Genomic DNA, 23,111 nt, shown 5'->3' with positions numbered 1-23,111 from the left:
TTACAAGCAACAATTGCTGTTATAAATTACGCCCCTGGTAAAACTGCCAGAAGTCTGCATGGCAGCCATCAATCGTACAGACATGGTCAATTTTTGTATTAAAAAAGAAAAAAAAATGATCACACAGGACTGAGAATAATGATTCCTAGAAAACTTACTCTATCAACAGAACAGAGCATATGGTGATCTACAAGGTTATCATGTACTGTACAAAATGTATGGATTTTAAACACAAATTCATGTTGTACGTGTAGTTTACACATCATGGATCCATATTTGCCAGAATTTGGAAGCTTGTGACTAATGCGTAGTCCCACATGTGCATATTCCTGTGAGTGTACTGCATTCTTCCAGTCTAACGGGAGCTTCCATCACACTGAAAACATTGTGAAATTCACGTAGCACTTACTCTCTGCACCTGGTACTCATCGCTGGATGTCTGATCTGCGCGCTGGTAGTTCTGGGCATCATAGATTTTCTGAAAAGAGCAAATTAAGAATTACAACTGATAAATCATTTGATGAATTGCAATGATAGAAACATTAAAAATCATTGTATCAAAATACAGACAAACTGTGAAATTGTCAGTGCTCACTGGTACAGCAAAGATAGTGATCTATCATTGAGCTGCATACAATGAGAAAAAAAAATCCACTTTCTTCTTAATGGCCATTAGTACAAAATAACTGATGAGGAAATTAATGTTTCTGAAGCTATGAAGTCAAAATGAAAATACTATGCAAAATTAAAGCATTACTTTGAAGCTCAGGGCTGGACATACATGTAAGTGGTGGCCTCGTGGCCCGGGGGCCCATGAAAATTGATGTCAGGCCACCAAATTTCTAAAAAAGGCTATCTTCTGGTGTCCCAATTGGGCATTTAAGATTCAAAATTGATTGCTATGTTCCAGTTTAATGCAGGCCACTACACCAGTTTAATACAGGTCAATATTTCTTTTTTGGGCCATCAAAATTTCAGAATTACAGATTTTAGTGGCCCGACTGGGCTACCAGATATTCGAGCCTTGGAAACTGTTCATTAAAACACACACACACACACACACAAAATGCAGCAGCCAATACTGGGATCATCACAACTAATTTCATTAGTGGTCCTGATGATGTCGGCAGGAAAGGAAGTGCATGCTACATCTGATCATCTGCTAGCGAAAAGAGAAAAAAAAAAGAAGGTGGATATGGATCTATCTTTTCACCAGGTTCCAATTTCTCCTCCCAGGGTCTCAAGTCTGCACCGATACACATCTCCTGGCAATATCTCTGGGTACTTACTATACGCACTCAGATCTTCTCTTGCTGTAGAGATGAAGATAAAGTGAATCCATCTCATTCCTCACTACACGTTGTATGTGTCCTTTCTTTCCAATCCACCAATCTCAACCATACATCATCCTTCTCCTCCCCGAAAGAAATCTTTCTTACCTCTCTCTTAATTCAGTTCCCCTCCACCCCACTCTCTTTCTCTGTTTCCTTTTCATTGTCTTCTTCTTCTCTTCTTCTTCTCCTTTCTTTTCTTTGATCATGTTCAACCCTTTGCATGCTTTGGGTGCAGATTGTCACAGAAAACCCTGTAACATTGTATACACTGTCTAACATCCATGGCACAGAAAGTGTTAACAGGGCATTGCAAAGCAAATTATTTTTCCCACCTGGCAGAAGGGATATCCAGGGCAAGGGCACCATACTATCACAGAGGCACAGGCACATGCCAACTTATATCACTTGTCATTGGGCCCATTCATACTTACAGCAAAATATCACAGCAAAAAAAAAAATTAAAATTAAAATAAAAAAAAAATAAAAAAAAATAAAAAAAAATAAATTAATAAATAAATAAAAAATACATAAGTAAATAAATGAAATAAATCATAACGTGAGCACAAATACACTGTGAAATACTGTGGGTAATTAGGGTGTTTTAAATTCAAATTTGGTTAGAAATCCATTGCAGGCATGAGAGCTTTGAGTGTGAATCATGCCACCGCACTGAAGTGTATTTCTCACATGGCCTCACATACTTCCTATCTTCTTCCCATAATACATTCATGCACAGTGCATACCTCACAGAGGTGTAATTTTGGGCCAGAAATACCACATTATTATTTATGAGAACTACACCAATTGAAATGTCTTGGTATCTAATGCCATGGTATTTCACTGCAATGAGAATGGTGGCAAAAATTGTGGTATGTACAATGTAATACAGAAGTAATTTCGCATGTGAATGCACCTATAGTTGCCCCAGCAAGAAAGCAATGGATCTGTAGCATCTTGCTACACCCTTTTCTCTGCCATACACAATCTCCCCACATTCTGTAGTAGTAACACATGAACAACACACACAATGTATAAAGTCAAATTGTGATACATTTGAATATAAAACACCTGTTAATCTTGATGTTTGTTCTGTAAAAACACAGAAAAAAAGGTTCATTCTAACTTCTTGACTCCAGTCATGATTATTTGATATGTTGACTCTTGTCTTTGGTCATCGACATGTTTTAACATCTTGACTCTTGGTAATCAACTCGCTCCGTTTGTTGTTGTTTTTTTCTGTTTTCACTGCATGCGTTTTATAGCTCCACATTCTCATTACCTTAAAGATTATACAGGCTTGATGAGATATATTGCCTTCTAATTTCTGCTTTCTTCTCATTCTTCTGCCCTCTGTACAAACAAAATACACAATAATTATGATCATAAATGTACAAATCCTTTTCCTATTTCTGTTTTTCCTCAGGGTTTCATTCCAAACCTCTGCTCAATCATGTACTTCAATCTGCAAACCCCTCCCCAGGCTAACTTTCTCAAATTCCATCTGAGCTCCTCTTTCCAGCCTTTTCTCTGCTTTCATCCCTCCTTCCCCTCTCATCCAACCACCTCCCCCTCTTTCTTTCATCCTACATGTATATGCACATTCTTTGCCCATCCCCCTTCAGGATACGTGACTCATTCGGTCAGACAGGAACCATCAGGGGAGATAAATGCAATAAAAAACTCCCCAAACATGTACCCAAATCACATCTCTATGATTTTTCCCCATGCATTCGTTCGTTCATCCTGCCGACAGAGGCAGACTCTTGGCCGACCACCGTGCCAACCGGCTCGCCGACGTGAAACGCCAAAGAGAGGAATGGGAGTCCCTACCCTTTCTTCCGAATGCGCACATAAACAATGCGGCATGCATAATCGCGGGCGAGAAGTCAATTGCATACATGAAGGCAACAGTCATCGGAAGACCAGATATTCATGATTTTCATGTACTCCACTCCAAAGTATAGCCGGGTAGGTGATGTTTATGATAGCGTGCGAAAAGCTTTATCGTGATATTCAAGAGAGGTTGAAGATTAGCCAAATATTACATGCCAGAAGCTACACTTCTGTGGTTTGGTGTTGTGTGCTTTTCTCTCACAGGCAGTTTCTACTATGCATTTTAATGTTAGTGTTCCTAAAGTTTCTATACATGTTAGCATTCCATGAATATTTATCAAGAAATTTTCACTCACTTGAGCCCTTTGTCATAATTAAACAACAGTTCATTTCAGTTGCAGGCTTTTCACAAGTTTCTTTATTGCTAAATCTAATATCTCTGTCTTAAATTGGCAATACATTTGAGAAAAAAATCCTGTTTCTTTCTCAATGGGCAAATATCACAAAATTTCTTCCTGATTCCAGGCAAGATGACTGAATTATGCTTTCCCCATCAACTTCATCACTAATGGCAAAACTGGCATTTAGGTCTAGGTTTTATACTGTACCTACACTATATAAAAGAAGTGACACACAAAATCAAACAACATTCATCAGATTATGTATCCTAGGGGATGAGATTAGCAAATGTATTGTGTCAATGCCCAATGGAAGCACATCACCAGCCTAGTTTGTTGAAACAAATCCAACACCACAAGGTTCAAATACCTGACACTGTTTAGCATTGCATAAAGAGGCTGTACCAGGAGACTACGGGTGCGTAGAGAGCTGTGAAAATGACAGAAGGTTCCGGCATACCGGGTGTTCCGATTGACACCGCCGCCTGACCGAGGTGCGAGAATAAGCTCCGCGCCGGCCAGTCGCGGGGTGATAATCTGCCAGATTCTATTCTCTTGCCCGGGATGCGAGGTACGACATTGGCCACACCATCCAAGCATCGGCCTATTGCGGCAAATCTTCACAGAAAAAGGGTGACTTGTCAAGAGACCATTTCAATGCTCCCCAATGCTCCTCTGTTGGGAACAATTTTCATTATACATGATTTTTCCCCTCTTTTTTTACGTAATCTCAGTGACCTCCGACACAATTTTCCCCACTCTGTGATCATTAAACTGACAAATGGTGTACTCGCAGCTAAAGACACCCTCTTGTTAAATAACACACACTGTTGAGGTTTCAACAATAATGGTCCGCATATTACTCCCCGATACCTTGTTAATGTTCAATTGACGAGATGTGTTGTTAGTTGTTGTTGTTTTCTCACTAGCCTAATGATTGACAGTAATTGGCAAAGCAGACATTGCAATCCTTTGGGCCTTGTTCTTTGTGAAAGGGAAGGAGAAATCATGCCAAAACTGTGAAGAGAGTGGTGGTTACCACATTCTGTCTTTAATCATGATTGCACACACAGATCACACTTTACGTGTCACGACACAAAATGGTACTCCCGCACCCCATCTGAATACACAATGGTGAAACAAGGTCACCAGAACCCCCTAAGGGAATCCTATTTCTATGATCCAAACATCAATCAGTATATGCTGATGATCACCCGGAATGAACAACCGACCAATAGGGAGGCAGCTTTTGGTTCAATCATGTATCTCTGTAATTGCTCATTGATCTCTGAATTCATCAAAATGGGGCACCTCTCTACATACAATGTTGTTTGTACACGAGACAAGGAAATATGTAATTAATTTGATCTCCCTCTAATGTTCTGGATTCATTATATTTGTTTGACTTCAAGCTGTGCATGAACAGCTACAAGCAGGGAAAATCTAACAAGCAAATTGAATGTATTCATCCAAAGCTTTAATATTAGATTGCACCATGTTATGTAAAGACCGAATTCAGATGCCTATAAAATCAGTGGCTATCTTACACAGTACTAACGGCTCCTTTTATGACACCATGTAGCTCCATGATGACACTTAGGCCTACATGTTGTAATTGTCAAGTCTTCCAATCTTCTGTTCTACCATACCATATAATCCACAAAGCTTATAAAACATATCCCCTTGTATGACCAGGCAATCACATAGGCCTATATGGTCATGAACAACTTTCCTCCTACTTGACTGATATGTTTTCTGTTCTTTTTGGTCATTGTTGCATTCTATTTTGATGCATCTTTCAGTGAACATGTACATGTTCACTGAAAGATGCATCAAAATAGAATAGAGGTCACTGACGTTTTCGTGAGATGATGTTTTCGAGAATTGACACAGAGGCCTTATCATAAGCGCACTATTACCTATAGAGTGCATGGTGACATATTCATGTGTTTTTAAATTTACGGTCCAACTGTGATTCGCAAAATTCGCAAAAATTATTAAAACACTTGTGAAAATTTATAACAGCTTATACAGTATGCAAGTGATTCAAAGATTCCGGAACATCTGTTCCTGCACTCTGCAATTTCTGTTTTCATGATCGTTTTTAGTGGTACAATTAAAACATCTCATTTAGACACTGCAGTCATAATGGCCAAAATTCTGCAACAAAAGAGCCATTATACATTCATTTCTCTTAAAGTTTTGGTCCTTAACTGAAAAAATGGCTTCACTAAAGAAAGCAAAAAAAAAAAAAAATATATATATATATATATATATATATATATATATATATATATAAAACTAGACCATTAAACTCTGCATAATCATTGCATATGAATTGTGAGATACACTCCTTTGTCTATCCTGTTTATATGATATTATTACTGCAGCAGTTACCTTAGGGAACAGTCCAGGTTCTGTCTTAAAGCCAATGGGAATAATAGAATTTTCTGGAGTCACCGGGTCAGCACTTGTTTTCAAGCAAGTCAACATTCCTCACTCCATATCCATGCTCAAATGTTCTTTTCCTTCCAGCTTTCTTTGATATCTCATTTTTTTTTTTAATGATGCACAGCATAAGAATTAGGAACACATGAAAGTAGCATAACTAAGAAGTGGCGTATAATGATAAAAAAAAAAGAAATGTTTGCATATCCTCTGCAATATGATTTACTTTGTATCCATCCATGCTAAATAACAGGTTATATTTGAAGAATCTCCTTTCCATGCATACACTAAAGCCACATTTTTCGACCTTTTTTAAAGGTCCTGTTTAACTATGGGAGCAGTGATTTAAAAAATGTTCAAGATATCACTTTTGATGCATATGTGTAGGTCTGTTGTATCACGAAACATTCTACCATATAAAATTTTTGCAATAAAGCCTAAAATATGAGGAGATATCACTATTTTTCTCATTAAACCATAACTGTAGATGGCTTAGTCTGGAAACATTTTCATTATAACTACTGTTGACATTTTGTATATTTAACAATACTTAACCTCAATTATACTGGTTCAAATTTTTACATTGGTTGTTTCTATGCCTAACTCACATTTTAGAACTATTTTGAAGCACTAATGCTGGGTTTTTGTCTCATCTGCAAATGGTGAACTATGCCTTTAACCTCAGGCCCACTTTGGCTCCTTCAAAGTTTTTTGAGGCCCAGTTACATGAGTAGATCATCGAACTACAAACCTGTTTTATTTTTTATTTTGGGAAGACTTTGCAGCCATCCAGCAAGAGCTTCGCGACCCACTGGTTGAGAAGCATTGCACTATAAGACTCTCACTTCACCTTGTTTTTTAACCCTTTCAAAACGTCCAGCCTAAAATCATATTGACTTTGCACATAAACATGTTGCTGACGGCATTCATTGAAAAGCTAATAAAATTTGATCAGGTATATACACAAAGCACTCCCACTAGGGAACTACAAAGCAATATATTGAAGAAAACACTTTGCAAACATGTCACAAATCACTCCCTCACTCTTTCAACCCCCCCCCCCTGTCTCTTTCTCTCTTTCTTATCAATGTACCATGCCTAATTGAAAAAGAATGTGTGCATACGCTGGATGAAAATGTCAAGTAGGATCAGTAATGGCTTTGTAATGACACCGTTATCAAAATGCAATGATAATATGTGATTAGCGTGTGTCACGAGCGTACACTGCCATACAGCATATCCACTCTCAACTCCCATGCGATGTGAGGTTTTGATACATGCATATGAAGCGGGAGCTGCAGGCACATGATAAACCGTCGCCCAGTGCGTTATTGCAATATTTTTTTATGCTGTCAGACAAAAAGACCTCATATCAATCTACGGCAGTTAAAATCCCTTGAACTCTCTATGGGGAAGGAGAAGGGCCAAGGCTGCTTGAGAGCGTCATTTCTCACCGGTCCAGGAGATATTACACAAAATGGGGCCCTCTACGTATATCTACAGCCAGCTACCTCCCCCCCCCCCCCCAACCCTTCAGCCAAATACCTCCCTATATTTTCCTTTGCAAGTACCCTGATAACAACAAGAAAAAGCAATGATAATAATAATCAGTAAATGATAAAACACACATTAGCATGCTTAAAATCTTTTAAGATCAAACTAAATGAATAGATAACCAGATAAACAACAAAACACCCCAGATTTATTGTAAAAGCCTAGATTTCTTAAGAATCTTTACATTCTACTAGACAGTTGCATAAGCATACATGTGACGGAAAGGTGCAATCCCCTAGTATCATCATATCTTACATCCAAGATTTCTTCTTCTGGGGTATATAACCTTGTGGAGACTGTGAGAAGGGATGACCCACCCCACTGACTGAACTGCCAGATGGCGTTCGAGGCCTTACGGTTCATTAAACTCCGCCCTCGTCGGCACACAAACTTTCCATTCGCGAGTCATCAATGGCAGGGAGAAGGTGCACCAAATTATTTATCTGGCAGGTGTGCAACATCTACTCAAGACAAAAAGTGGGCAGGGGAGGGGTGAGAAGCAAAGCGGCCATCTGATAACCAAACACATAGCCACACCTGTCTAATCTAGACGTGGCCAAAAAAAAAACACTTTTCAAACCGAATTATAAATACGGAATATTGTAAGTACAAGTATTAACACATTTCACATACTATGTTGCAGTGAAAGTGTTTTGTTTGCTATTAAATTTTGTCCCCATGAACTTATGCTGTCACTATTTTCACAATAAATGCCTGAAATATATCTTAATCGATCTTGTATGAAAAATTACATGAAGATCTAAATTTTCACAGCAATATGGGTACGTCAACAGTTAACGTTAAATCATAATATACTAATCATTAACTGTATCATCTTGTATAATGGCGAATGCCAAGTACATGTAAATCTCAATAGTTAAAGGGGCATTCCAGATATAATTTCCATCATGTAGTATTAAATTGATTGTGTCATTAATATGTAATTTTGTGGAATTCATTGTGGTTCTTGAGCAGATATTCAAACAATTTTCTTTAAAAAAAAAATAATACACTGGGAAAAAAATGATGACATAGGAGGCTCACATACACGTATTTCAGTAATGTAGCATTGTAATGCCATTATAATACCACTCGCTTAAATTCACCTACATAGAATTTTGCATGATTCCTTCTTTTGTTCCGCTGCCGCAAACACCTAATAATTCGTTCTTACATAAAGCTGCTATATTATCAGCCTTGTTCATTTTGACTTATTATGAATCTGAAAACATTCTTATCCATTACTCATCCCAATCACTAAAAATGTTGAAACTCTGAATCCCGTATAACCAATCTGTATGTTCAAATGCAAAAGTCTAAAATCATCTAGATGCCTCCTTTAAAGTTTTGAGGCTGGCATGAAGGGCTGCTACTCACATACAGAAATAAGACTTCAAATCACATTACGAGCAGATATAAACGCAATGCATTTGCAGCATAAATACATTTTATGAATTCATATTGCAAGTCATGAAGTGATATCAATGGTGACTGTCACTATACAAATGTAATATTGGAAATTGGGCGAGGGCTATTACGATATCGGAAAGATGTTATTGTAGTCGTGTGATAAAGAGCACTGTCCAGAGGATCACTAGGAGGCAACCATGATCTTCTGCTTGTGTTTTCATCATGTGGAGATAGTGCACATTCAGCAGCACATCTAACGAGACAGCCAAAACAAAGCATGCAAACAGCGCATTTGATATGGGGGTTTTGTTTTGTTTTTCTCAACCCTACCTGCCGCCAAATCAAGGCACCCTAGCTAATTGAAATTTATCTGCAGCAGGCATGTGCGAGGGGGAAATGGAGGTGGGGGGGGGGGGGGGAATGTCGGTATAATCAATAATGGGAGTTTAATGACAAACACACACACACACACACATACATACACACATACACGCCAAAGTGTCGCAGCCGTATTCCAACATTTTTGCCAGGTTTTCTACCTGACTGTAGGCCCATCAAAAAGGGGATTCCAGCGCCTGCATTCATCAATGCCAATTTGATTTCCATGTCTGCCTAGCATTGCGGATAAATTATTGATGCAGCGCTGCCAGTCCTTGGAAAGATTTTACATTCAATACTCATATTCAATAGTGGTGCAGCCAAGCACATACAAATATGTATGAAAGCAATGCTGAAACAGACAAGCTACTGAAGTGGAAATCTCTATCATTCATCCTTTACTCGTCTTCACATATTTTTTTTTACTAGTTCTTGGAAAAAGGGAATAGCAAAAGCACATCTAATTTTGATAACAACAACTTTGAGTTGCACAACTGAAACATACTGCATGAATGGCAATAACGAAATGGCAGATATTGTACACACAATATAAAAACAAATCACCTTCTCATTCACCCACTACTACTACTACTACTATTTCTGCCACTACTACAGCTGCATCTTTAATTTCTTCTCCTACATGTTATTCATCCTTTTATAATGTAATTTCAAACAGGTCTTTCTCTTTTTCCTGAATGTGATAAATTACCCTCATCCGTATCTTGTTGGGAAAATAAAATACAAAACTTATCTCAACCTTATTCAGTGTACCTACAAGTTTGAAACGTCTAGATAGTAGTATTGGAGTAATGATTTAATCCATCTGGTTCCTCAGTAATTTTGTGCAGAAATCATCAAATAAATTGGCAATTCTGCATTTCACCACATATTTTACATTGAAGACTGGATTTATGGAATTGGTTCCATCAACTAATCTGCACTAAATCACAAAAAGATACAAAAAATAGAATTTGCAGCAGAGACATAACTTTTCTCTCAATACAATGTCTTGCCAACTGAAGGATCAATCGAGATTATAGCCTAGTGATTTAGAAGCCACTGATAACAAGGCAACCAAAATTACCAAAGGTGCATATGACCAAACTATTTAAAGGCTCAAATGAATAAGCTTCTTTTATTCTATCTTATGAAATACTCATGATAAGTGATAAGAATTATGACAAAAATATACAGCAAAAAATGATAACTAAGATTTCTTGGACATGGTGAATCAATGAAAGAAATACACATGTGGGCCTATATTCCACAAGAAACTGCTCACAGATTGTGTTCCATGTGGCAGTATTACATGAATCAATACAGTCATGTTTATGCGATACATGGGTGAGCAGACATTTGAAACAACTTTGCTGGAGACTATCGAGTGGTAATGATTGTTAATCCATGCTAGCCTCGTTACAAGCACCATCGTCTGCTTCTTTAGAATCCCATGTCTTCATAGGCCATTCAAAACTTGGTGCAGATGCAATCTTCCATTATTACCTGTCAGAACCTTATGTACAGTACATATAAATACTCAATTATGAATACCTTCTTTCAATATGGATTATTCAAATGGAAAAAAAAAAAACAACAACATTGAACTCTGCTGTATTTCAGTTTTCACATGAAATCTGTTCATTTTAAAACTTTATTTATGCTTTAATGTGAGAATATACAGCAATCAAAATTTGAACGATGTGAGCAGGTGCATTTTAGAAGGCACTGATTTGCTTGAATTGAGAGCAGAAAGAGGAGAGGGGAAAAAAGGGTGGAAAAACCTCCATACACTACATGCATTCCAAGTCTGCCAACTACCAGTTATTTTCGGAGAACAAATTTCTCACACCCACAGAAACCAGTTTGCTCCTGAGAGAGAAAGTGGGAGAGGAAAGTCTTCTGACAAAATTGATGACACCTTGTGCAGATGCTGTCATAACTCCGGCAGCAAAATATGATGCATATTAAAGCTTTCACCGCACTCTGGAATTGCACCCTCTGTGTATGGTAGGGTACTTGACTAGTCTGCATCCATGACCAAACTTCAGCCAACATACTAGTACCACCTTCTGCTTCCAATACACATGTCATTCTACAAGCAATTGCAAACAAGCACACACACACACACACACACATACACACACACACACACACACACACAAAGTTAATCACCACCATTTGTGTCCATAAATTTTAATTAAACCAAGAGCATTGATTAACATACAATGTACTTAACACACAGACCTTCATCTCAGTGACAATCAATTACACAGAAAGCATTTATATTCTTTTCTCTGATGCATACTACACATTACAAACAGATATGTTTTTATCAGTCGAAATTGCACTGAACAATTGATATCGCAAACAATAACATGTAAGAATGCTCACAAACTCTGCATAATTAGTACTTCAGGTTTGTATGACCGAGTTGTGGGGTTGTGGGTGGTGGGAGGGGTACAATTTCTCTGAACAATCTCAAACCACATTCATATTACTGCAGATTATATCACATACATAATGTTTTGTGCAAGCAGGGAGGTCTCTCTCACACCTCCCTGGTGCAAGTATGCCCTGACTGAGTTTATCAAACAGAGATGAAACATGCAAAAAATGAAGAAAGCACACAACACACAAGAGTAAATCAATAATTACGCAATTTAAGGCATGTCTTGCTCCATACTGTTGAAGACTGTATCACTAAGACTAGAGTTTTGCGCTGGGAGAATACTGCCATCCCAAGGCACAAATCCAGCCAGAAATCAGCTCCATATTTTTGCTGGGCTCCCGTTTCACCCCATGAGATGCGGGCTGCACGAGGACCATTTTTCAATCAAATCTACCATCCAGACTAAATTAATTTCAATTCTGGTGTCTTTATTCTGCTTTTCTGGGCTGTCAAGCTGGGGCAGATGGGGCTACATCATTACCAGGGCTAATGTACCAGGGACTGTATCCTCGACTACATTCCAGCAATAACTAGGGTCTAATCTCACAGTCAGCAAACTTTTTATACAGACAATATCCTGCAACAACAACAACAATAATAATAAAAAAAACCTTTAAAAAATTAGACGGGGGCAATGCCAACATAAAAACAAAAATATTTCCCAATTTTTTGAAAACGTATAGATCTGTTAAAATGCATACTTGCTGTTGAAATCTTCCCAGTATAGACACTATACAGCACCCTCACAATTAATCCTAGCAATTAATAACTGACATAAAAGATGAATGCTACCAACTGGTTCAGAATGGATAGAGGACCACATGCCATGTTATAGGCTACAGAATCTACAATAACTGCAAATGTGTGCAACAAATGGAGAATGCTGCTTGCAATATCAGCAGAAAACCTCCACGAAAAAAAAAAAAGAATAAATAAATGAACCCTGTGAGTTATTATATTGACCTAATATCAACTTTGGAACACTTCATGGTCAGTCATAAACTAATTTAAAACGCAAAGAGTTTTATGAAAAATAGAATGCTTGCTGGGCTAGTGGTGTGAAATGCACATTCTATAGTTCTCTCACTATCTAGAAATGTTTTGTTATGTAGACAATTACTTCCTAGTGTTTGAATATCACTTTTTATCTATGGGGGGGGGGGGGGGACTTATTCAAATGTCATGCTGAGCACATTTTACCAAAGTTAGCACTGCTGTTTTCAAGAAGTTAATTTGACACGAGATAAATACTGCCATCAATGTCCATGAAAGGTCAAACTTTGATGCAATTCTTTTGGGCTTTTACTTACCTCGTAATTATACTGTTGATTCCCATTCATATTACAACATTCTCAGTACCACTTATGATTAGTCTCCAGTCAAGACTGATCATTTTTAGTAATTTGGCGGCAAAACAAAATCACAAAAGAAAATGGTTGGGGGAAATAAATGGTACTATAGAGTTCTGGTCAGGCTGAAATTAAAAGAGTTTATGGCTTGTGTACAATTGTATGTGTCCCTTTCTGTGGACGTGAGGTGTGTGTGAGAGAGAGAAAGCATGTGTATATGCATGACTCCATGAGTGTGTGTGTGTGTGTGGGGGGGGGGGGGTATTGTTAACCGTCACCACTACCCCACGGGAATTTTGCTCATTACAGCTCTGTCTAGCCATCCATTTACAGAGCCATCCACGCAGTTATGATTTATCAAATCACTGCTCACATTTTCTCTCTCCCATCTCTACCTCCCTACCCATCTTTGGGGTGGGGCATTAAGAGCCAAAAAGGATTAGTGCCGCAAAGGTAGAGGAAGAGATAAACACGAGCAGGGGAAATATGAAAACCATGAAAAATTGGAGCCACACGGAGGTCAGCCAAATTGGAATGTACTTTGGGGAATTCCTGTAAATTGACTTTTTACGACAAGCACGGAGGGGCTCATTCATAACATAAGTGACTCTATGATATATTTCAATATTGAAGTATTGCCAGTACACATTATATTTGTCATGCAGCAACCGTAACTTCCTTTGTAGTGCATGCGCATCTTTGTTGACGGGAGTGAGATGTCGCCGATGAGGTTACATGGGTAAACGGCAAAATGCAACCGTATACGGATTAAACCCTCATAGCCACAGTCAAGATGCACCCGAGTCTACGGGAGAGTTGTTTCTATGCATATCATATGCCATCACTTGGTATCGGCTTTACAAGACAGCCTATTATCGAGTAGGCCTATACTATGATATCATTCCCACACCACAAAGTTCATTTATCATATGTTAAAAGAGAACATGCCCATCAAAGGCGACCCAAGCCTATATCTCAAACTTCATAGGTAAAAAAGGCTTCGATAAAGAAAAAAATTTAAAAAAATAATAATTCAATCATGAATAAAATGCTGCCAAATGACACAATGTTACATTTTTCCAACATTCTTATACACAATATCCATATCTTATGGAGATGCAACTATCAAAAGGGTCATACAGTGTACTTGTCACTATGGAAGTTTCAAATCCTTTATTTTTTACTAAACCACATTTCCTGCATGTGAAATCGGTTTTGATATCATAATGATATGCAAAATTGAACCCACAAAAGTAAACAAATTGTGTGTAAATGCAAATTGAAAATGTTGTTCTTTCTCCCATTTCCTTTGAATGTTTAAAGCTTTCTTCAAGTTGTCATCATAATCCAAAAGTCAGGGTCTGTTTTTAGTATGAATGTACATGTACCAATAGATGCACACATTGCAAACACACATTCAGTGCTGTGAGGTACCTTGCCCTTGAAGAGTCATTCTGTAATGGCCTCACAATTTGCCTTGAGACATGGTGTATGTAAGAGCTAACTCGTAAATGTCTCAAGGTAGTTACGACAGCGATATATGTTTAGCACCTTTAAAATTTGACACACAAACATACGTACATTCCTTACTATGAAAGGGAAGAAGTACCGTGGATTGGGGCTGCCACTGTGTACATACATACATACACGTATTACCCGGTAATGTACAACAGAGGGGTGAATTTCTATTTTTCATTCTTAGGGGCTTGGCAGGAGAAGATTTGAGTAAACAGAGGGAGAGATCTCCCTCTCTAGCGGCACCTCAATCAGCGGACTTTTCTCCTCGCTCCATCCCCAGGTATTAGCTGGAGACATGAAACCAATCGGCAGCGGGCCGCGGGAAGAGCTACACGTGCCTGCCTGCTGATGCTCACCTTAATCCCTGCAAGGCATCTTGCCAGAGTGAGAGAGGGAAGAGATGGAAGAAAGAAGGGCAAACTCTAGAAATGAAGGATGCAGGAGGGAGAGGAAAATTGGGGGGGGGGGCAGAATTTAGAGAGAGAGGAGAAGGGAGCAGAAAGCTGAAGTACTAAGAGGTAACATTTAAAGGGGAAGTTTACCCAAATATATGTGGACTGAATGAATGCCGCAATTTATAGAACACATTTGTGAAAGTTGGGGAGAATAGATAATCCATTCAATAGCTATGAAATTTTAAAATTTTAGTGCCATAACAGCTGTATGAGAAGGCTACAACATCTTGTTACAGCACACCAGAACAACAATATAAAGAAGTGGTATATAAAAAGAATTTCACAATATTTCATTTTTCTACCATAATAAAAGTGTAATTGACTTAGTTCTTTTAGAAAGCAGGGGGAATAATATTACCCTTAATGTCAACAATAAGTCAAAGAAATGTGTACTTTTTATTCAAAAAAATCAAATCATGTAAAATTCCCTTTAAATCTTCGTGTCGTTGTTCCAGTGTAATGTCACAAACTGTTGAAGCCTTCTCATCCAGCCGTAGTGGCGCTAAAACTTCAAAATTTCATAACTTTTGAACAGATTATCTGATTTTCCTCAAACTTTCACTGATGTGTTCCACTATTGCTGCATTCACTCAATCCACACTTATATTTGGGTAAAACTTCCCCTGTAAGTACCAGTACTTAGAGGAAAAGGAAAGTTCTAATCCAAAAAAGGAGGAAGAGGGAATGGAATGAAAGACCCAGTAGCATGTGCAGACAAGGGTGGCCCAAATAAATTGCTCTACATTCACTGCCCACTGGGGTAGGCCTACAATCGAAAACCACGAACAGCGCCCATCAGCGAATATGTGCATTGAACTGTACACTCATTGGTAATGGTCAACTCCAGTCAAGATTCTTATAAAGCTGTGTGTGATCTTATATAGAAATCAGTGACAGAGCTGTAGGAGCCTACACAATTTGTTATAAAATGAGGATTCTCAAATATATCCAGGGAGGTGAGGTTTTCGTCTCACCTCCCTGATATATTATCCAAACAGGGCTGCCTCCCCACTCTATGGTGTCCCCAAGCTACCATTTCGGGTCTTTAAGAAAGTCCTGTGAAGGAGAAGAATGAGAGGATGAAGACATGGGGAAGGAGGAGGGATGAGAAGGAGGGGGAAAGAAAGGAGAAGGAAGATTAAAGGAGGTGGAAAGGATAATGCGGATGGGGAATAAGAGGAAATGGAAACAGGAAGATGCAAGGTGTAGAGAAAGATAGCAACAAGAAGGAATGATGGAGAAGGAGAACATTGGGAAAGGGAAGAGACAGAGAAGAAAAGGAAAGGATGAAGATGATAACATGGAAGGAACCAACAAAGGAAGAGGGAAGATGAAGACAGGAAGGACATGCAAGATGCTTGTCAAGATTCCTGTCTCCAGTGTTTCATATCCTGAGAAGGATGCTTTGAATACACTTGAACAGTGCTTCATTAAAGTGAAGCCAACCAGACCACTGCAAGAACTCATACCACTGTCAGGGAAGAGAATGATCTCCTACCATGTAGGTAATGTCAAAATTGCCGCTACCTCACAATGACTAGGATATCCTTTTCACAATCCAGACAGTGACCCTGTTCACCATCGAAATTTTATCACCAGGTCCTTAAATCATTTTAGACTTCTCATGGAAATGCAGATAATTACACATATGTCATGGCAAGCATTCTGTGACTTTCTGCACTGTGTCACTGATAGATAAACAAATAATATCTGCAAGGGGAAAACATCACTTGCTCAGCAAAAGAAAATCATTTCATTTGGTCACAAAAGAAATAACCAAAACAAAAAGATAGAGATCCTTATATCATATGAGTGAGTGGAACCTCACTTCACATTATTCTTATCTATACAGATCAGCTTGTTCAAAGCAATTCCATTATTAAAATGGCAACACAAAAGCAATGAGTCACGCAATATGCAAGATTGTTGTTCGGATGAACAGCTACCAGAATACAGTGCCTTCTCGGCATTCCGCATCTAATTCTGAATGAGGAAAACTGATCCATGTTTCCCAGGATGAGAAGTTTCCCATGATGCACAGTATCTTAGTTCATACTGAGTAATCTATAACTGTCTTTGTAAGGTATAGAAAGACATTCCTTGACAGCTCGAGAAATGGTCTAATTCTTAACTTGAAAGGATCGATGCCACACAAAAAACAGCTTCAGCAAAGTCTATGAAAAAGGGTTCGAGAAGCAAGCAGTGGCATGATAGTATACTAAACTTGATATTACTATTAAAAGAACTCCATTTCACTGGTCAAAAGTTAGTCCCCCTTTTCCCTCATCCCCCTCCCCCCACTCCCATGTACATGTGTAGTGAGTTCAATGGTGGTTCACACTGAAAAGCTCATAAAATTGATAGATCATTGAAATCGCTCCTGCTGCTGCCACATGGCAAGGCACATGCCACCATACTGCCCATACTGTTGGAGACGCTCAACAGAATGGCTTTTTCCACGGTTTATTTTCATCCTCTCTTCATCAAGTACCATTTTTCCTACAAAGTACATGGGGCATAAATCCACCACTGCTACATGTATACACAAAAATTCTTTCCCCAAATTATTCAAAGATTCCAACTGATAACCAATGGGCCTACATGAAGTTGGTCTGCAGTAGATGTGAAGGGTATAATCATGCAGCGAGGTGGAAAGAGAACAAAGTGTGGGCTATGCGACTTCAAACAAGCTGGGTCTGTCTTTTCTCTCCTGAGAATGTTACCCCTCCGAGTATCTTCCCACTGGGGGTAGGAGTGTGGTCAGGACTCCCCGTCATCCTCAAGACCCACATGACAGGACCGGTAGGCAAGCCACGTCTAGGAACCAGTGGGAGGTCGCAGGCTGTCCAATTTAACAACCAGCAGTTGCCCTCCACATACTCTCTGGCTTCATCTACTTATCATATTAGATACCCTTGGCCATCTCCCCCTCCCATCTCCCTGCCCCCCCCCCCTCCCATCTCCCTGCCCCCCCCCCCCCCCTTCCCCTCTCCCATCACCACCAATTGAAGGAAATGCTATCATCTCTAGATCTACACATTTTCCTTTCTCTGTCACCTGGAAATTGAATAACAACCAAAATGTTCATGCACTACAACTCTAAAAGATGCAGCATTTGTAGCTCCATGGATGCAGTGCGTAGTAGATGCACATCATCAGATTCAGGAGAAATCTTGCGGTTTGTTAACGTACAATGTAAAGCATCCATGTGTGTACATGTATGCATGCATGTGTTAATAATTGCTGTTTGACATAATCAATGAATTTCTCATTATTGTGCACACATTTGAATGCAAATCAGTCTACAAATGCACCAATTATAATCCCGTATTCATTTATACTGGACTTTGCTGAAAATGGAAAGGCAGCAATGATTGTGATAATGATGATGAAGATGATGGTGGTGGTTGTTATGGCAATTGTGATGATAATGATAACAGCAGTAGCAGCAGCAGTAGAAGTAGTAAACAAAAAGTACAATAAATCTCACAATTGTAAAAAAAAATCTTACAATAATAATCATAATAACAAGAATAACAAAACAGAATGACATCAACAATAACAATACATCTAATGCCTACAGCTTTTATGACTTTCACATCAATGCCTACATGTAAGTCGTCTCATACAGATACTGTTATCACCATCACATCAAATAATAATACAATATCTATTCAAAGAAATGATAACAATGTAAATTATGCAAATGATGAAGCACAAGATATCAGTGTATTCTGAATGACCGTCATGAAACAAAAGGAACCTATTAACTCTATGTTTTTTGATGGTTTCTCAAAACAAACCTACATCGCTGTTTTAATAGCTGGGGAAAAAGAAATAAATCTCCTCGATAAAGGAACAGGTTTGGGTATAGCATGTATTGTTCCACTCATCACCAACCAAAGCCTTTCATCCAGCGAGTGCTGTAATCTGCCTTTTGGGATGCAGCCATGCAACGGGAAACCAGGTGTTTTCATAAGATGGGACTCTCATTTTCTGCCTCTTTCCTAAATCCTGCAAGTTCAAGTTGCGGGTCAGTCATGCTGTTTTGACAGAATGCAGGGCGAGAAAACTGCAGACCCTTTTTTTTTTCTTTCCATCCCGTTCTCTCTTCATCTCTCCCTCTCTCTCTCTCTTCTATGTTTCTTTTCTTTCCATCTTTCTCTCCCTATCTCTCCTGGTATATTCCTGGCCTTGTTCATATCTACCTTTCTGTTTCTCTCACCCTCCCCATGCCTGTGTTTTACTTATCTCCGTCGTTCCACAATTGAATTTTTGAATACTTTTTTCCCTTTCTCTACTATAATTGTTATATTTATATTTCTTTCTTTCTTCATGGAATAACAATTCTATATATTCCTCCATGTAGCCATGCCCAGTTTGTATTTCTCAACCTTTCATGTCAAATCTGGACCATAGGTGAATAGATCTTCTGTCTCATTCCGTCCATCCATCTCTTTCAAAAAAAAAAATTAAAAAAAAACTTTCTCACTTGTCCTTTGTTTGAACACCACATGCTGACTCTGCAGTAGGTTAAGAAAGGAATGACTTGGAGACAGATATTCAAACTTGTCATACTGCCTTTTTTTCTCCCTTGTCTGATTTCTTTCACTCTTTTTCTTTTCACTTTATGAGCTAAACCCATGATGACATAGAGCAGCAAATTTTGTGTTATAGGCCTATCTCCCTACTCAAACTTGTTACAGCACACACACACACACACACACACACACACACACAAATTAATAATGTATAAAATGTGCACTGCATGTAAACAGTATACACTATTGTTTGTAAATTGTAGTAAAGTACGCATCAAAATATGGAGAATATGGTATCTTTTCCATTTTAAACTGGAATGAGGGGTTTTTCCTTCTCCTGCCTTTCATTTGATAAATTTACCATCTTACCATCACAGCTCACCCCAAAAAGGAGGGGAATCCAGCCAGTTAAATAGGCCCTACTATTTTCTCTTTCCCAGTAGCCCTGACATGCCCTTTCACGTGATAATTATTTCTTACCCGTAAGAAGGTCATTCATTACAGCCAGGACCCCCTCACAATACAAAGGATCCTTTCCTATTACCCCCCTCACCCAATCAAAAGGAGAAAATCCACACATTCACCACACACACACACACACACACACACACACACACATACAGTACAATGTATGTGGGCACAATTGAACCATGTTAGTAAAAGAGATCAAAGATTAAGCAATTGGACCTTTTGTTGGGGCCTGGACCCCTTCTCTTCCTCCGCTCTGCCTCACCCTTATTTTCCTATCAAGGTTTCATCTTCTTTCTTAATTCATTTCTTCCTTCACTCTCTCTCCTTCTCTCATTCATTCTTTTTGGACTATTTTCAATCTTGTATCTTTATTTCGTCCTTCAAGATATTTCCCATACATTTGCATCTCTCACCTTTTTGCTGGATATCGTTTACTATATTTTTCTTTATTTCAAATACACATAATATAAACATAAATTCAATCATATGATTCATGATTCACCTACCTTGGAGTTATCTATCACATTTATACAATTTTGTCTTTTGTGCCATGTATTTGTACCTACAAAATACATCACTCTCTTTCTTCCTAATAATCTTAACATCAAAATGGCTATCTATCATCTGTACTTTTGTTTACCATTCTATCCTGCTTACCTTTTCCTCTTTTACATTCTTCCTTCCCTCATTCTCTTTTACTCCCCCTCTCCCTCTCCTTCTCCTCTTCTACATCCCTTTTTCTGTTTCTTCCCCCCCCCCCACCCCCATCCCCCCCCCCCATCCTCTACTTTCTCATAATATTATAGCCTCGTGTATGCTTGGTGCTGGTTGTAGGAAGAACAATTACTCGGGGAGATTGAACGCTTTGTGTGGAATGGCACTGCCTCCCGGTGTATTGGCCTAGTCTCATGCCCAGTGCCTTAAAGCATTTAACACTCCTCACAATACAGAGGGTTAACCATTTAACTGCTTTGGCTACACTGGGGTAAGGAGACTGGGTGTTTTGTCCTCTCAATTCCCCAAGCTGTTGGGTATCACATCAAAATTTGTTGCTGTTGTTGTTACTGTTACTATTTCAATTCAGTTCTCTCTTTAATTATCTTGCCTGATACAGTGTAGTAATATTATTTGTATAATATTGATTGCTGTATAGTGCCGTTATATCGTCAGCGGTCATCCGAACCATCGTATAATACGCAATTTTTGCGCAGGAATGATATTTCGAGATAATCATGTTTGAAGTTTACCCATTTTTCAATCATGATTGCTACACTAGTACGTCTGGCATTTCCAATTATTTATGTAATACGTCAGTCTTTAATTCTTACTCTAACATGTGATGCTTTCGGCAAACTATATTGTTAGGAATTATGCAAGAAATCGAAAGAGAGCTAAAAGCATTTTTTTTTTTCCGGTTTGCAAAGATCATTGTCAGTTGCCACGACTGTTTTGTTGACAACGTGCACAGTGCTTATGGTCACTGACCCGTATTGTACATCACTAATATTACGCGCAAAGTCAATGCGCCCATTATACAACAGTTTGGTTGACCGCACGGACTGTGATTGGGGTCATCCAAACAGTCATGCATAGGACAGGACAGCATATTGCTGTTTTGACACGCGCGCCTTTGGGGAAATGAACAAAATGAAATGACAAGACTCTACAAACAGTGATTACACAAAATTACATCAAATTAGAAACTGAGAATTTCACAATACATATGATGGAAATGTTCACTATCGAAATGACTGAAAATCTCAAAATCGAAAATTTAATCGAAAATTTGACCGAAAATAGGGATATATGAGATATGCAATGGTTCAGATGACCATGAATGATACATACATTGTACATTTAAGGATCCCTAGAATACACCCTGCATCAGAAGTCATACACTGTAAGAATTGATCTACCAGCAGCCTACAGAGAAAAATTAATTATGATAAATCTAGCATAATGACCAAGATACATTGGATGAAAGGGTCTACAACCTATGCTGCAGGGATGTCATCGAATTTTACTAGCAATGTGCACTGTGCACACAACTCACACTCTTGAAACAACATGCATAGATGTAAATCTACATGTACGTGTACGTACAATGTACAGTTGTAGGCCCTATTTCTTACACATTACTGCCCGTTGGAATAAAGGTTACAGGCGACTAGCACTTCACATTGAACTACAATATGTATTTTGTAATATTTTCACACAAAGATTTCTGGCATCTGCATTCATATATTTTCAATGTGAGAGGGAAAATATGGAGAAGTCTTTCCCTGGCCGAAATGATGTTTCATAACATGATCTGATAACCTCATAAAAAGGCACTACGGGCACACAAAGCCAATATCATGGGGCCGTAGATCAAGCATAGTAATGTAATTATTTCAATGTACTGAATGGGAAGAACAGTAGACTCCCTGCCAACATGGATATTAGGGTCCATGAAAGTGCACAGTGGCATCAAACAAAGGGGTCTCCCCATTGGCACTATATTGCACCTGCAACAGCTCCAAACACAATTCCCAGTAGGTGGGACTGATATGTAGACTACAGGCCATCTATGCTAATCACAGCCAATGTAACCTGGCTACAGGCCAGTAAAGGTATCCACTGGCCTTTGCCGCACACTGAATGCTGTAAATTACCTGAACAGAAACTGACGGGGGAAAGCATCCCCGCAAAATTGATGGAGCGTGCGCGGCCAATAGATGGCCCACGAAAGCACCTTAACTGCTTTACCTTGTCAAAGCAGGCAAAAGGGGAAAAGGGAGGCAGCTTCGGAAGTAGAGATGCTGAAGAAAGCAGACATTTACATTGTACCTCACTCTGCAATGCACAGGGAGTGATAGCCTAAATATAAAACCAGTGACATCATGTGGTAACAGGCTGAACAGCATACAGAAAAGTCATGTACAATATGTACATGACATAAGCCTACTAATAAAAGCGATAGAGCTCAAATAT

The 23,111-nt window shown here is 38.8% G+C and overlaps 1 protein-coding gene across 1 annotated transcript in view; it reads right to left on the bottom strand.

Annotated features, from left to right (window-relative positions):
* The window catches only part of LOC140236933 (VWFA and cache domain-containing protein 1-like), a 73,045-nt gene that overhangs the window by 37,186 nt on the left and 12,748 nt on the right, over positions 1-23,111 (bottom strand). Inside the window, exon 2 of the mRNA XM_072316872.1 lies at positions 410-478. Within this exon, the coding sequence (XP_072172973.1) occupies positions 410-478 (69 nt within the window). The remainder of the gene's footprint in view (positions 1-409; positions 479-23,111) is intronic.

This window comes from Diadema setosum, chromosome 13, assembly GCF_964275005.1.
Source record: "Diadema setosum chromosome 13, eeDiaSeto1, whole genome shotgun sequence".
Taxonomy (NCBI): domain Eukaryota; kingdom Metazoa; phylum Echinodermata; class Echinoidea; order Diadematoida; family Diadematidae; genus Diadema; species Diadema setosum.
The sequence above is the reverse complement of the archived record's forward strand: the minus strand, read 5'-3'. Positions and strand labels throughout refer to the sequence as shown.